Source organism: Vipera ursinii, assembly GCF_947247035.1.
Source record: "Vipera ursinii genome assembly, chromosome: 1".
NCBI lineage: Eukaryota > Metazoa > Chordata > Lepidosauria > Squamata > Viperidae > Vipera > Vipera ursinii.
In genome coordinates this window covers 83,717,888-83,732,319 of record NC_139512.1, presented here as the reverse complement: position 1 = coordinate 83,732,319, position 14,432 = coordinate 83,717,888, and the positions used below count along the sequence as shown (strand labels likewise).

Sequence of the window (14,432 nt, the reverse complement as noted above, 5' to 3'; positions counted from 1 at the left end):
TATTTTAAATCCATTTATATCCCGCCCTTCTCCGAAGACTCAGGGCGGCTTACAAACTTAGCAGTAGTAGCCTTCATTCTATGTATATGCCTGCTTATTAGGGCTTTCACACACACCCCAAGCGGCATTATTACAAAGTCAGCTTAATTGCCCCCAACAATCTGGGTCCTCATTTTACCTACCTCAGAAGGATGGAAGGCTGAGTCAACCTTGAGCCTGGTGGGATGCGAACCTGCACTAATTGCAGGCAGCTGGTGTTACTTAAGGAGGCATTAGCCCACTGCTCCACCAAGGCTCTTGACTAGATAATCCAGAAAAATATTTTGCAGTTCAATCCCTATGCCAAATAAGTTTCATTCCTGATTTTGTTTGGAAACTCAAAACTGAAAATTAAAGAGTTTCCATTCTTAGACTATGCATAAAAGCAACATGCTATCACTTGTGTCTGTGAGGGGAAAATATGTGATGGAATTCCAACATATATTTCTTAACCATCATCACTTCCACTCTTCCCATTGTGCTGAAATAGAAAGTTGCTATATTTACTTCAGTGGGTTCTTTCTCTTCTTCCTAATATCTTCATCTCTTCGCAGGCTTCTGTTCTTTGTATTGTTGTTGCTTTCTTTTTTATCACTGAAAATGATCTCCATTAGATTTACATCTCTATACTTTACAATGGTGGAAAATTATTATGCTCTTCTCTAACTTTGCATTGCCACGAGGAAAGACTTAAGACTTGGCATTTGAACAAAAATAACTATGGAAATGTGATCCTTGAACTAGCTTCCTGTATGAAAATTACGAAGCTTCAATTCAAGAATGCTGGATATCCCATTTTATTTCTGAATTGACAATAGAAATGCAAATTCTTATTATCCTTTAATATAACCATGATGAAATTAGATTTGTTTGAGAAGCAAAACATCTGGATTTAAAGATAACCCAGTTCAACTTACTATGTTTATTACTCGGATTTCCTCTCCAACCCCCAAGTCTTTATTTTGGGTTCATAGTGTTTGTATTGTTAGTGTGTAACCCATCTTGCCTTAGGATACTCCCCAAATAAAATACGTATGAGTATATTATTTGAAAACCCAACAACAGTAATGCTGTTTAAGGACACAGGAAGTAGCCCTTTTTCATCTTCTATGAGGATGGTCTGTTGATCGAAGATACAACACATATTCAACACTATAGTTATTCTGCCATCATTACAGCTGAAGAAAATTCAAATCATGGGAAACATCATGCAAATTCTAGTCAAGATCAGCAAATCACTGAAGATTTTCCGTTATGGCAGCCACCTGAAGAACCTAAAGGAATGCAGAATACAACCTCCAGCGAGGGTAAACTTTTGAAACATTTTAGTCAATCATAGTCTCTTGCTTTTTTTCACAATGTCTGGCCAAAAGTTTGGTTTCCCTGGGAAAAAAATATGGCATATATTCTTCATGAGTGCTGCTTGAATAGTTCTGTTATTGGTGCATTAGAAACATGAGCTGTAATACCGGTAACCAAGTAACCAGCTATGTCATATAGAAGTCTGTTGTTTGGACCTAAATGAAACTGTTTCTTTAAGAGCATACTTCTTTAAGTATGGTTTAAGGGCATGCTATTTTATGAATTAATCTATGTGCCGACATGTACAAAAGCTAATGGGCATATACTGTATCTCTTGTATATATAGTATGGAAAGACATATGATTGCTTCAACTAAAATTATAGCGCGGGGGCATTGCTTGTTAATAGACTCAGTTTCTAAACAGTTAATTGTTTTAGACCAATTTAAATCTTCCTTTCAGTTTCCTTTAAAAAATAAAGTGTGTCATATAATTTACACGCAGATAAGATCCTGCAAACATCTCCTTTTTAACGTGTAAGTCAAAAGCTCATATCCTCAGGTCCTACAGCAATATTGTTTATCTAAGTGTACTGTAAATTATAACTATTCAAAGCAGCCCATTTCTATAAAAGTTACAATTTAAAGGGGGGGAAAAACTTGACAACATGACAAAGAAATGTCTTATATGAGCTGGTTCCTTAATGGATTTAAACTGTGCTGTATAATTGGTGAAAAACAAAATATTTCTAAAGTCCTGCATTGTGCTTCTCCATTCATTTGGGAAGTTTTCCTCCACATTTTATTAGCTGAATATCTACTGTGCTATCAATCAATGGTTGTGGAATGTGTTATTCTCCCACTGGATCACAGTCACATCAATCCATCCAGTCTTAGTATGGATCTGCAATTTTCTGGACGTATACTTTCTAGAATATGAAATGATTGTCATGCTCTGGTTGACAGGGTCAGACCCTTTTTAGCAAGATTAGTTTTGGAAAAACTATCAGGCTATGCCCAGATTAGCTGGATCAGCATTATCAGGAGGAAGAAATGTATATTTCTCTGAAATATTCTGTCTTCACAGAGAGAAAAAAACCACAGTTAAAATCTGACTGCTTCCACAGGCCTTTGAATCTGGATGTCTCAATCATAGTGTAGCATATTTTAATCTGGTTACCATTTTATATTTTACCTGACTATATTGTGAGATTTTTGGGGGGTGGGGGTGAGGTTGTATTTATAGTTGACTTTTTGTATGCTACCCATGTTATAAATACCTACCTACCAGAAAAGAATTGAAATATATATTTAAAAGTCAACATGGGGCTTTATCATGTAAGCATATTGATACTCTGATATGAATACCTGGTTGCAAAATACATGAGTAGGATGCCAAAGATGAACAGTGTTTGCTTTTCATATTGTCCTATTTCTCCTTGAAACATGTACCCAGAAAACCAAATTACAGTTGCATCTCTTAAGTTCTATTGATCATAACTGATACACAACATGGATACTCATTGAAATGAAGTGTAAGAATAAATATAGGCACCAGAATATAAATAGAGAGAAGAGAATTTACACTTGATCATTTCCCAATTTATATTAGTTTTGAGGAAGAAATTTTTTACTTTATATTATAATGGATTAAGCTTTCCATAACTTAATGTATCTTTGCTCTGGCGTGTGTGTGTGTGTGTGTGTGTGTGTGTGTGTGTGTGTGTGTGTGTGTGTGTGTTCAAGTGCAAATGCCAAGTTGGTGACGAGTTGAAATGAACTGCAAAGACTTTTAACATTCCTTTCTGCAGTTTAATCAGGAATTGTTAGTTTACTTAATAAAAATACTGCAAACTCATTTACCTGTTTTCCAAGCAGATATCAATGACAGTATTTCCACAGTTAACATGTCAATTCAGTTGACTGTTGGTTGATTCCTTTTGTATCTTTGATTCAGTACTGATTTAGGGATTTGTAGCATAAGCTTTAGGCAACTATGTAATCTTAAATGATGTACATAATATTAACTTTCATAGTAGTACCAGAAGGAGTCTTTGATTGCTAAGTTTATTACTCTTAGTTTATTATCTCAATATTGTTCTGTTCAGTTTCATTCAAATTCATTCAGAAAATTCAATTAAATCACCTCTTATTATTTGGAATAAAAATATATTCTATATCCGTGGTGGTGAACCTATGGCAAGTGTGCCACAGGTGGCATGCAGAGCGCTTTCTGTGGGCATGCATGCTGTCACCCCAGTCCTAGACCTTCAGCTGGGTTTTTGCTTTAGGCCTCTGCCGCTGTGTGAAAAAAAAAAGAAAAGGTTCAATTAATCAATTTCAACTTCTTGTGGGAAAAAAAAAGATCTCGCAAAGTTGGAATTGATTGATTGAACTTTTTAGTCCCACCCAGTCTGCCGTTACCACAGCAGCCACGCCCACCCAATGGGCCACACCCACCCGGCACCCGACGATACATAAGTGGGTTTTGGGTTGCAGTTTGGGCACTCAGTTTCTAAAAGGTTTGCCATCACTGTTCTATATTATCATATTAATGTATTGAAGATAATCACAGCTTTTTAATAACATGCTAGTACATTCTCCCGACTGGATTTGTTGCAGGAAATTTTTGTTTTTCGCCTATACATAGATTTTATTCCTTGCTCTATGATTTTGCATAACTTTAGCAAGCCCAGTGAATCTGGGAGATGTGCATTCACTGAATAGCTGAATAGTCAGCGGAATAGTCAGCTCAGAATGTAATATAGTTCCTATTGTGCTATTATTTCTATATTAATTAGCTTTATGTGAGAACACAATGCTTCCATTCCATTCCCTGCTTTCCAAATAAATTCATATTCACTTACATTTTATTGGGGAGATCCTTTTAAGAGAATTAGGATTAAGTTTGTGATTTGAAACAGTTTAAGTACCTCATATTTCATTGAAATGTTGCAGTTGCTGAAGTAAAAATCATTCTGTATGTGTTTACTAGCAAAACCTATTTTGCCTTCCTTAAATCACAATCAGAGGGCACAATCCAGATTCTATCATTCATTTAAAGTGAACACGTTTGTTGTTGTTTTTTGAATTCACACACACACACACACACTCACACACACAAAGAGAGAGAGAGAGAGAGTAAGTACAATGGAACGGAAATTAGATAACCCATTCTTCAATTCTATTCACTATTCCAATCAGTGAAACGAGCATATTAATGATATAGGCAACAGAGAAATGAATAACTGGATGAAAATATAAAAATCTTACCATAAGTTTACATCAATAAATCAATAGATCAGAGTTTTGAAGATGATGATGGTGGTGATGATGATGACGAAGAAGGGTCTGGGCAAAAAAATGCTGAAACAGTTCTTGAGTGGGACAACAGTGGTGATAAGGAACTTCAGTCATCAAATACCAGTAAGAACTAATCCCTACCGTGCATTGTATTATAGAAAATAATTAAGCTGATGCAAAATGCCATTTATATGTAGGCTTAGATCTTCAGTAGTATAGAATTTGTATTGATCTACAAAAGAATATTTTATCTGAGGTAGTAAATAATAGCAAAATTTCAGTTGAAACCTGCAGATGATTTTGCTTGGTATTCTCTGCATGGACTATTTTGCATAGCTGGCAGTAGCTTTTGCATTGGAAAATGTCTGTCTTGGCTAATGCTGGAAATGGAATGGGAAGGGGCCAAATTCAGAGCTGGCTTATCTGCTTTCCGTTGATGTCTGTTTTATACTTTCACTTGGCAAATCCAAAATTAAATGTCAAATTGGTAAACATCTATGTTCTTTGACAAGTTTAGCTTTGGTTTTGGTGGTGGTTATTATCGTGCTGCAAAGTTCTCTACACATAAATCTGAATAAATTTCTTGTTAATTGCTACCTTTTTCTATTTTAATTTATTTTGTTTTACCTATACTACTCTTGGGGAGCAGGTGGCACTGGTGATGGAACTACACGGCTAATGCACACTAGCATTATATGGAGAAGTTAAAATATGAGAACATATTGAAAAGGTGTTACCTTTTATTCTTTTTATTCTATATTTCGCAGCATGACTGATTCTGTTCCTATAGTAACTATTTGCCAGATGAAAACTTTCCTCTTATGTAGTTCCAGGCCAAACAAAAAAAAATCTTTACCTGTATAGATGTTGTGGACCATGAAGCTATTCAAGGTTCAGAAGCTTTTTTTTAATCTTAGTATTACACTTACATGCTTGGGGTTGTTGACTCAAACCTAACTTCCTTTAATGTAGAACCAGTTTGATGTAGTGGTTAAGGCATCAGACTACAAACAACTCACAGTGAATGCTTTCAACTTAGGAAGAAGATATTGCTTGTTCTTTTACGTCTGATTATTTTATCTGTCTGTACCAGAAATAGTGCATTTCTGAGGAGACCGTCATGCTTGGGGGCTCACATATGCACATTTTTTGAGTACATGAAAGTACATGTATGATCTGTACTTTCTGAAACCTGTGTCTTAACATATACAGTTACATTATTCTCTAAAATAACTTAAGCCCAAGTGCTAGTTGATGATGGGATTCCAAATATTCAACCCATTGTCAATTGAATCATTGTCACAACAGCTGTGAACTCCAGCAGAGATGTCAAACAAGAAGAATCAGCCCACGATATATTGCTACCTGCTGTATATTCTGGAAGGGACAGTGAAGTCAGATACTCAACAAATGACACAAGAGCGGATGTCCTACCTGGAATTGTTCCTCTAGGTGATGATGAACAAAATTCAACCACTACCGGTATGAGGAATTAAACATGATAGTGAACACATTTTTCATTTATATTAGTTTGAAGTAGAATTTCTTTCCCCAATATCAAAACTCAGAATGTAGTTAGTAGTTGGAAGTGTTGCTATTTTTAACTGGAGTGTGCAGGGTGGTTACTTCAAACAGGAAAATAGACTCAAACATATGTGTTTTCCAAATGTGTTTCCTTTATCCACCAAAACCCTGATATCAAAGATGTAAATATTATGCAGCTTTGGTGAACCCAGAGTCTCGGCACTTTAATGTTATTTCAGGCTCCAGAGTTTTGTGAAAGTTAACTGAAATGCCAAATTGGTGCATTACTCTGTCCAGGATTAAAAGTGTGTTTTCTAAACCTGGGTAAATTATTCAGAAGTGGATTTTCTTTGGGTAACGACCCACAAACCCATTTCCCAATCACAACAGGGAAATTTAAATTGACTTAGAGTGTTACCTACATTGGGTAAAAAGGACTTTTGATAAGTTGTTTTGTGTGATCAAGGAAAATGTTTTGGAAGCACTGGTTTAAACCATTTTGCAAACAAATACTTGGGTGATAATAGTTGCTTTTTATTTAAAGGCATACTTTTGCGAACATTAGAACAAGAGAAATACATTGCATTTGTATGCTGATAGAAAAACCTGGTTGTATAATTGCAGCTTTATTTCTTATTAAAAGTATTGACATCTTCTTGTCTTGAAGATGGGAAGATCTCTCTTACTGCACTGGGCTTTTTGTGGGCTTTCTCTTTTGAGTTATCAATTACAATTTTTTCTCACTATCTAAAGCTTTTTCTCTTAGATTTAGACATCATAATGTGTAATGCATTATGTATTCTGCTAAATGATTTAATAAGTTGACAATAAAGGATAAATCTGGTAGTGTGGCTTCAGTATTTCATAGTATTTCTACTTTAATTTCCTTGGATTTCTACAGCAGCACCTTTAGAACTGAATAAGCTTAATTGTCTGAACTTCATCCAGGCAATGAATGCCCTTCAAAATAAGCCTTTGGGTTGAAAATATAAATCTGGACTATGTCTCTGAAGTGAGTGTCCAAAATATTTCAAGAAAGAAAATGTCCAAATAAAAGAAGAAAAGGAAGGAAAAGGATCATGTTCTTGGACTTAAGATGCTACTGTGAATCCAGATGGTACAAAGCCTTTGCATCTATCAAACACATTTGATAGATCAGATAAGGGTGCAAGCTGCTATCACATTTTTTTCTGCCTCTATTGCTGTTACATTCCTTCTACTATTGTTTCTGGTGTCGGGCATCTCTGGAAAATCAACCATTTCTGAAAATTGTGGTGATGATTCTGGGGCCTGTGAATTCAACATTACTTTCCAAAATTGTATCTACTTTCCTCTTCCTCTGCCTAACACACATAAATGAAAGTGCAAGCCATGTATACTTTTAACAAGATAATCTGGATGGTTATTCAGCAAACATAGAAATGGAATTGATTCAAAACATCATCATAACAGCTATGTCCTCCAGTGATGATTTCTTCAAGCAGGAAGACTCAAAGCAGCCTCAACTGACGAGTGCATTTCCTGAACTGGAAATTGAAGACACAATATACCCTGCAATCAACACTTCAGACATGTTGCATCCAGAATTTTCCACTTCTAATGAAAATGAAAGTACCCTGGAAAAAGACCCTTTCCATCATCCAGGTAACAATATGAATACTTCCATTACAGAGCCAACTTTCTCTTTAAATTAGCTGCATTTATTTTCTCATCCAAGTTTCTAAACAAAAGATGTTACCCTTCCACACAAAGCTGAGTTTTGCTTTTTCTCCTCAATTCACTCTGATTATTTTAGAGTTGATTTAGACAGCAGTTTACACTTTTAAATAGTGACTGACTTCAGCAAGTCATTATGTGAAAATATATTTATATAGTTACTTTGCAAAGCCATTAGGTTTAGAAATATACTAGATATATGAAGTCAGTTTCCAAACATAATTACTCTCTCAGAATCTATATTCTGTATTTCTCTGTAAATTCATCTGTGAATTTACTAACATCTTAGAACAGGTTTGCAGTACTAATTTATAAGTAGCAATAAGGTTCATTTCAGGTAACAAGGCTCTTCCTTTGATATATGACATATCTTTGGCTGGCCTGGAAAGTCACATAGGGTACATGAGTCAGTGGTTTGATGTAATAAGAGGCTTCAGCTGTGAGAATAGAGGGCTATAGACTTTACTGTGTGAACAAACTAGAGGTCTCTGCTGCACTTATCTGGCAGCGCAATGATTCATGCCCGTTTGCAGTTATTTGTACTGCATGCTGCATACAATTTGATTGAAGTAAAATCTTGGAATTAGGTGATTTGAACCTTCTGAAATCACTGAAACTAGTTGGTTGCTTAAATTTGATTCATAGAAAAAGCAAATATTTTGACTTAGTTCTGTTGCCATATAACTTGGGGAATTATACTTCATGCAGTTACTTACTTTTAATTCTGGCAGAAAATTTGTGAAATACACAAAACCCAAGACAACTTAATAACCTTGGCAACTTGTTGATATTAGAGATCTAACATGCAAGCAAAATTTTGTATATGCTCCTTTTAAACTGAGCCAGAAAGCCTAAATGCATATTTGTTTGTTAAAGCACCCTCAGATCTTTGGATCTGAGACACCATCAACTGAATACATGAATAGTCAAAATTTATTCCTGCCTTATTTACCATAACTGCAACAGTTACATTCTTCAATGGAAGTGTTGAACATGAAGAAGGACATCAACATCAGCCATCAGCTGTTGATACAGTTTCACACAGGAGTCAAAGTTCTGTCACAAACAGGACAATCCATGATTTCGTACAAGTACTTGTGCCTCCAAGGGACAGCTATTATGAAAATGCATCTTCTCAGTCAGGTATTGGCAGATTGACTGTCTATAATAATGTTACTGTGTGGCATATAAAATTATTTCCAATGATGTGTCCATTAACAGCTTCCATTGGTTCCACTGTGGGCATCCTCTAAAATTTGTTCCATGAAAGGAAATGCTATTGTACAAATGGAACTTTGAAATTTCCTTTATTTTTTTTCTGGCAGTTAGGGAAAGTGGGCCTTGTTTACTGACTAAAAATGGAGTTCTTTTTGGTAATTATATGTGTCAGTGATGTTCATTCTTCTGGATAAGTTCTTTATTTTACAGGTGAAACTCGAAAAATTAGAATATCGTGCAAAAGTTCATTTACTTCAGTAATTCAGCTTAAAAGGGGAAACTAATATATGAGATAGACTCATTACATGCAAAGCAAGATAGTTCAAGCCGTGATTTGTCATAATTGTGATGATTATGGCGTACAGCTCATGAAAACCCCAAATCCACTAAAATATTACATGCAATCAATAAAACAAGGAGTGTACATAGAACAATATCGGACGGACCTCTGAAAAGTATAAGCATGCATATGTACTCAGTACTTGGTTTGGGCCCCTTTTGCAGCAATTACTGCCTCAATGCAGAGTGGCATGGAAGCTATCAGCCTGTGGCACTGCTGAGGTGTTATGGAAGACCAGGATGCTTCAATAGCGGCCTTCAGCTCTTCTGCATTGTTCGGTCTCATGTCTCTCATCTTTCTCTTGGCAATGCCCCATAGATTCTCTATGGGGTTCAGGTCAGGCGAGTTTGCTGGCCAATCAAGCACAGTAATCCCACGGTCATTGAACTAGGTTTTGGTGCTTTTGGCAGTGTGGGCAGGTGCCAAGTCCTGCTGGAAAATGAAGTCAGCATCCCCATAAAGCTCGTCTGTGGAAGGAAGCATGAAGTGCTCCAAAATCTCCTGGTAGATGGCTGCGTTGACCCTGGATTTAATGAAGCACAGTGGACCAACACCAGCAGATGACATGGCTCCCCAAATCAACACAGACTGGAAACTTCACACTGGACTTCAAGCATCTTGCAGTGTGTGCCTCTCCATTCTTCCTCCAGACTCTGGGTCCTTAGTTTCCAAATGAGATGCAAAAGTTGCTCTCATCAGAAAAGAAGACTTTGGACCACTGAGCAACAGACCAGTCTGTTTTTCTTTAGCCCAGGTAAGATGCTTCTGACGTTGTTAGTTGTTCAGGAGCGGCTTGACAAGAGGAATACGACGTTTGAAGCCCATGTCCAGGATCCGTCTGTGTGTGGTGGCTCTTGGTGCACTGATTCCAGCCTCAGTCCATTCCTTGTGAAAGTCCCCAACACTTTTGAATGGCCTTTTCCTGACAATCCTCCCTAGGCTGCGGTCATCCCTGCTGCTTGTGCACCTTTTTCTTCCACACTTTTCCCTTCCACATAACTTTCTATTAATGTGCTTTGATACAGCACTTTGGGAACATCCAACTTCTTTTGCAATTACCTTTTGAGGCTTTCCCTCCTTATGGAGGTTGTCAATGATGGTTTTCTGCACAACTGTCAGGTCAGTAGTCTTCCCCATGATTGTGATTCCTACTGAACCAGACTGAGAGACCATTTAAAGGCTCAGGAACCCTTTGCAGGTGTTATGGCTTAATTAGCTTATTAGAGTGGGACACTTTGAGCCTAGAATATTGCACCTTTTCACAATATTCTAATTTTCTGAGATTGTAGATTTGGGGTTTTCATGAGCTGTAAGCCATAGTCATCACAATTATGACAAATCATGGCTTGAACTATCTTGCTTTTCATGTAATCAGTCTATCTCATATATTAGTTTCCCCTTTTAAGTTGCATTACTGAAATAAACGAACTTTTACACGATATTCTAATTTTTCGAGTTTCACCTGTATTAATCATGCTGTTCTGCTTCTCAGAATTTTTTATACACTAGATAGAGCTAGATGAAATAGAAGAGAATTAAGAAAAATTGTGTGAATATAGTCTTACCATAATTGCAAGCATTGTTACAAAAGGTCTGCTTCTCATGACCTGTTGATGTCAACACTTGTCTAAATAGGTGGATACCTTGTCTACATTTTAAAAGTATAGCTAGAAATTAGCTGAAATAACTTTTCAGATGAAAATGGCCATGAAAAAGGAAAGGTTAAAAAAAAATAATTTCCCTTTTTGTTGTTTTTGCTCTAGAGTTTATTATACTTTCCCAAGTTCTTGTATAGGTATTCTTTGCTTAATGACCACAATTGGGACGAGCAACTCAGTCACTAAGCAGTGAGATTCTTAAGTGAGTCACTTGTGATTGTTAAGTGAGACATGCATGACTGAATTTTGTCTTTACTTCTGGCTTCTCTGTTGACTGGACTTGTTGGAAGCTGGCTGTGAAGTGCACAAATGGCAATTGTGATCATTGGACCCTGTGACAATTGTTAATGTCTGCCATTTGCAAACTGCCCAGATAGCAACCCCAAGATTGTATGTATGAGAACAGGTCATAAAGTTAGTTTTTCAATACCATCCTAACTTCAAACAGTCACTAAACGGGGTAGATATTAATTGAGGACTATCTGTACAATATAACATTCCTCTTTTTACTTCTAGCAGGAAAGGGACAGCAGTATTCTTTCTGCTGTCAAGAAAGAAAAGAACGTGAATTAATTTTGCACCAATTTTTGTAGCTGAATTAGGCATTGTAGATAGAGATGTAATATACTTCATTGGCTTGAGGATTGGAAACAACTAAATGACTGATGACGATAACAACAATACTTTGTATTGAGACTCATGGTTAAGGTTTCAGGCTAGAATGCAGGAAACTGACTTCTAATCCCACATTAGTCACAAAGCCAGAGGGGTAACCTTGGGCCAGCCACTTTTTCTCAGCCCTTTTTCTCAGGCAATGGCAAAACACTTCTGAAAAAACTTGCCAAGAAAACTACAGAGACTTGTTCAATCAGTTTCCAGGAATCAGACATGATTGAATGGAAGGAAATAAAAAACATATTTCATACAATGTATAAACATTTTGACTCCACTAAAACAGTTTTAAGATATTATTCTTGGTTTTATCTATTTATAACTATGTAAAAGAGCAACTGGAAAAGTAGCTCTGAAAAGTGTTTAAAACTGACCCAGCCATCTTTGTAACAGCAGTAGTTTCCAGTGTTAGTACTGATTCTGAATTTCCGACTCATCATTCAATATTACACCTAAAGGATAGTGAAGAAAAATATCATACAAACACATCTAGAGAGCAATTGCTGCCTGGAATTCTTCATCCAACTGCAAGTAAGCATGACAATAAACTTTCACATATAGGTATTAGCAATATGTTTTAATTTTTGTTTTCTATTATTTTTCTGGTTGAGTTGGGTTATTGCTTTAAAAAAGTAGAATGTGAGGCCATTAATTATTGTTCCATATGGATTGTAAATTGTTATCAATAAAACTTTCTCATATATGATCAATACAAAATGTGAGAATAAATCCTACCTGTATAGGGATAGGTTTTGTTCTATCCATGAAGATTGTATTTGTAATTAGAAGACAATATATTCTATTTACTTTAGATAAATTTGTAAATTAAATTTAGAAGAATTGACAGAATTGATTTTCTCTCTGGAAAATTTCTCCCCAAATTTAGTAGATAGGTAAGGTAGGTAACTAGGTAAAGAGATTACTTAATCTATTATTGTAAATAATAAGTAATATTCTATCAAGAGAATTGATTTTGAAATCAATTGTTGCAGCAACTGTAGTCTCCAAGGAAAAAGGCAAAGGCAACGAAACCACACAAAATCCATTATTTTATGACATCCATCCAGGACTGGACAATAAAAATGATCTTCCTGAGAACAAAACTAGGGATGATGTTCAGTCTGAAATTATTCAGATTGAAAGAAAGCCTGAATTGGAAACAACTCAGACAGGTATTTCTCAGAAAATACAATTTTAATCAGCTTATTCTGCCATGTTTGTGGTCTTTCTCAAAAAAAAATCCATAAATATATGGTATTTCAACATATAATCTGTATAAAAATAGAACCAAAAAGTATGTGAGAAATGATGCTGAATAGCTCTTAAACTGATCATCAATTTCTGAAAGTTTATGAGAGGACATATAATTTACATATCAGTTTATGGAAGAATGCTAAATAGGCACTTGAAAATGAATGCTGTGAATGCTTCATTAGCCATGTTCCATCATCATAATCCCAAATTAGGGAAATATTAATACTTTTAAATTAAAATATACAGTATGTGTCAACCAGTGTAAGACAGAAAGATAGAAGTAATGTATATATGTTTTAGAAATTTATTTAGTGAAAGTCACTCCTATGTTGTTTCAAATGGTGCGCCTGGTGCGCCAGTTGCGACCCTATCTGGACCAAGATGCCCTACGCACAGTCACTCATGCGCTCGTGACCTCCCGTTTAGACTACTGCAACGCTCTCTACATGGGGCTGCCCTTGAGGACCACTCGGAGGCTTCAGCTGGTGCAGAATGCGGCCGCGCGAGTTGTGATGGGGGTTTCCCAATACTCCCATGTAACACCTCTACTCCGCGAGCTGCATTGGCTCCCGGTTGCCCTCCGGGTGAGATTCAAGGTGCTGGTGATAACCTATAAAGCCCTAAATGGCTTGGGTCCGGGTTATCTGAGGGAACACCTGCTGCCGGCATCAAGCTCCCTTCGTCCAGTGCGCTCCCACAGGGAGGGTCTTCTCAGGGTACCGCCGGTAAGAGACTGCCGGCAGACAACACCCAGGGATAGGGCCTTCTCAGTGGGTGCGCCTGCCCTTTGGAACCAGCTGCCAGTGGAGCTTAGGACCGCCCCCGACCTCCGTTCGTTCCGCCGGGACCTGAAGACCTGGCTCTTCGAGCTCTATGGCCCAGGCTGAGAATTTTAATTTTAATTTTAACTGGGGTTTTATTTGTTCAGGGACAAATATAATTTTTTAAATCTGTTTTTAACTTTTGTATTTTTTGTTTTAACCACCCTGTAAACCGCCCTGAGTCCTTGGGGAAAGGGCGGTATATAAATATAATATAATAAAATAAATAAATAAATAAATACAAATCAATTCAATAATATTGTAATAGATGTGAATTCCACGAAAGCTGGTGATTATGAGGATTCTACCCAAGATTCATTGATTAAAGAAGATCCTGATTTGAATGAGAAACTTCATCCTACAAATTCATCAATAAACGATTTGATACCTGGAATTAGTAATCTCCCAGATAATGTGCAAGAAAATAAAACATCACATACAGGTACTAGGAAGAAAAAGAATTAATTTTCTCTATATTGCCATTCTAGATCAGTTAAATAATAGCCTAAATTAATTCTGCTAAAGTCCTTCAGGACATGGAAGACATTTATGTGGTGGGTGGAATAGTTTTAAGTGGCATCGCATTT

General features: G+C 36.6%; 1 protein-coding gene across 1 annotated transcript in view; it reads left to right on the top strand.

Moving 5' to 3' along the window:
• CD44 (CD44 molecule (IN blood group)) overlaps positions 1–14,432 on the top strand; it is an 86,185-nt gene that overhangs the window by 54,941 nt on the left and 16,812 nt on the right. Inside the window, exons 7-14 of the mRNA XM_083356390.1 lie at positions 1,218–1,346; positions 4,640–4,765; positions 5,951–6,124; positions 7,619–7,810; positions 8,849–9,025; positions 12,167–12,301; positions 12,763–12,942; positions 14,114–14,287. Of these exons, the coding sequence (XP_083212516.1) occupies positions 1,218–1,346; positions 4,640–4,765; positions 5,951–6,124; positions 7,619–7,810; positions 8,849–9,025; positions 12,167–12,301; positions 12,763–12,942; positions 14,114–14,287 (1,287 nt within the window). The remainder of the gene's footprint in view (positions 1–1,217; positions 1,347–4,639; positions 4,766–5,950; positions 6,125–7,618; positions 7,811–8,848; positions 9,026–12,166; positions 12,302–12,762; positions 12,943–14,113; positions 14,288–14,432) is intronic.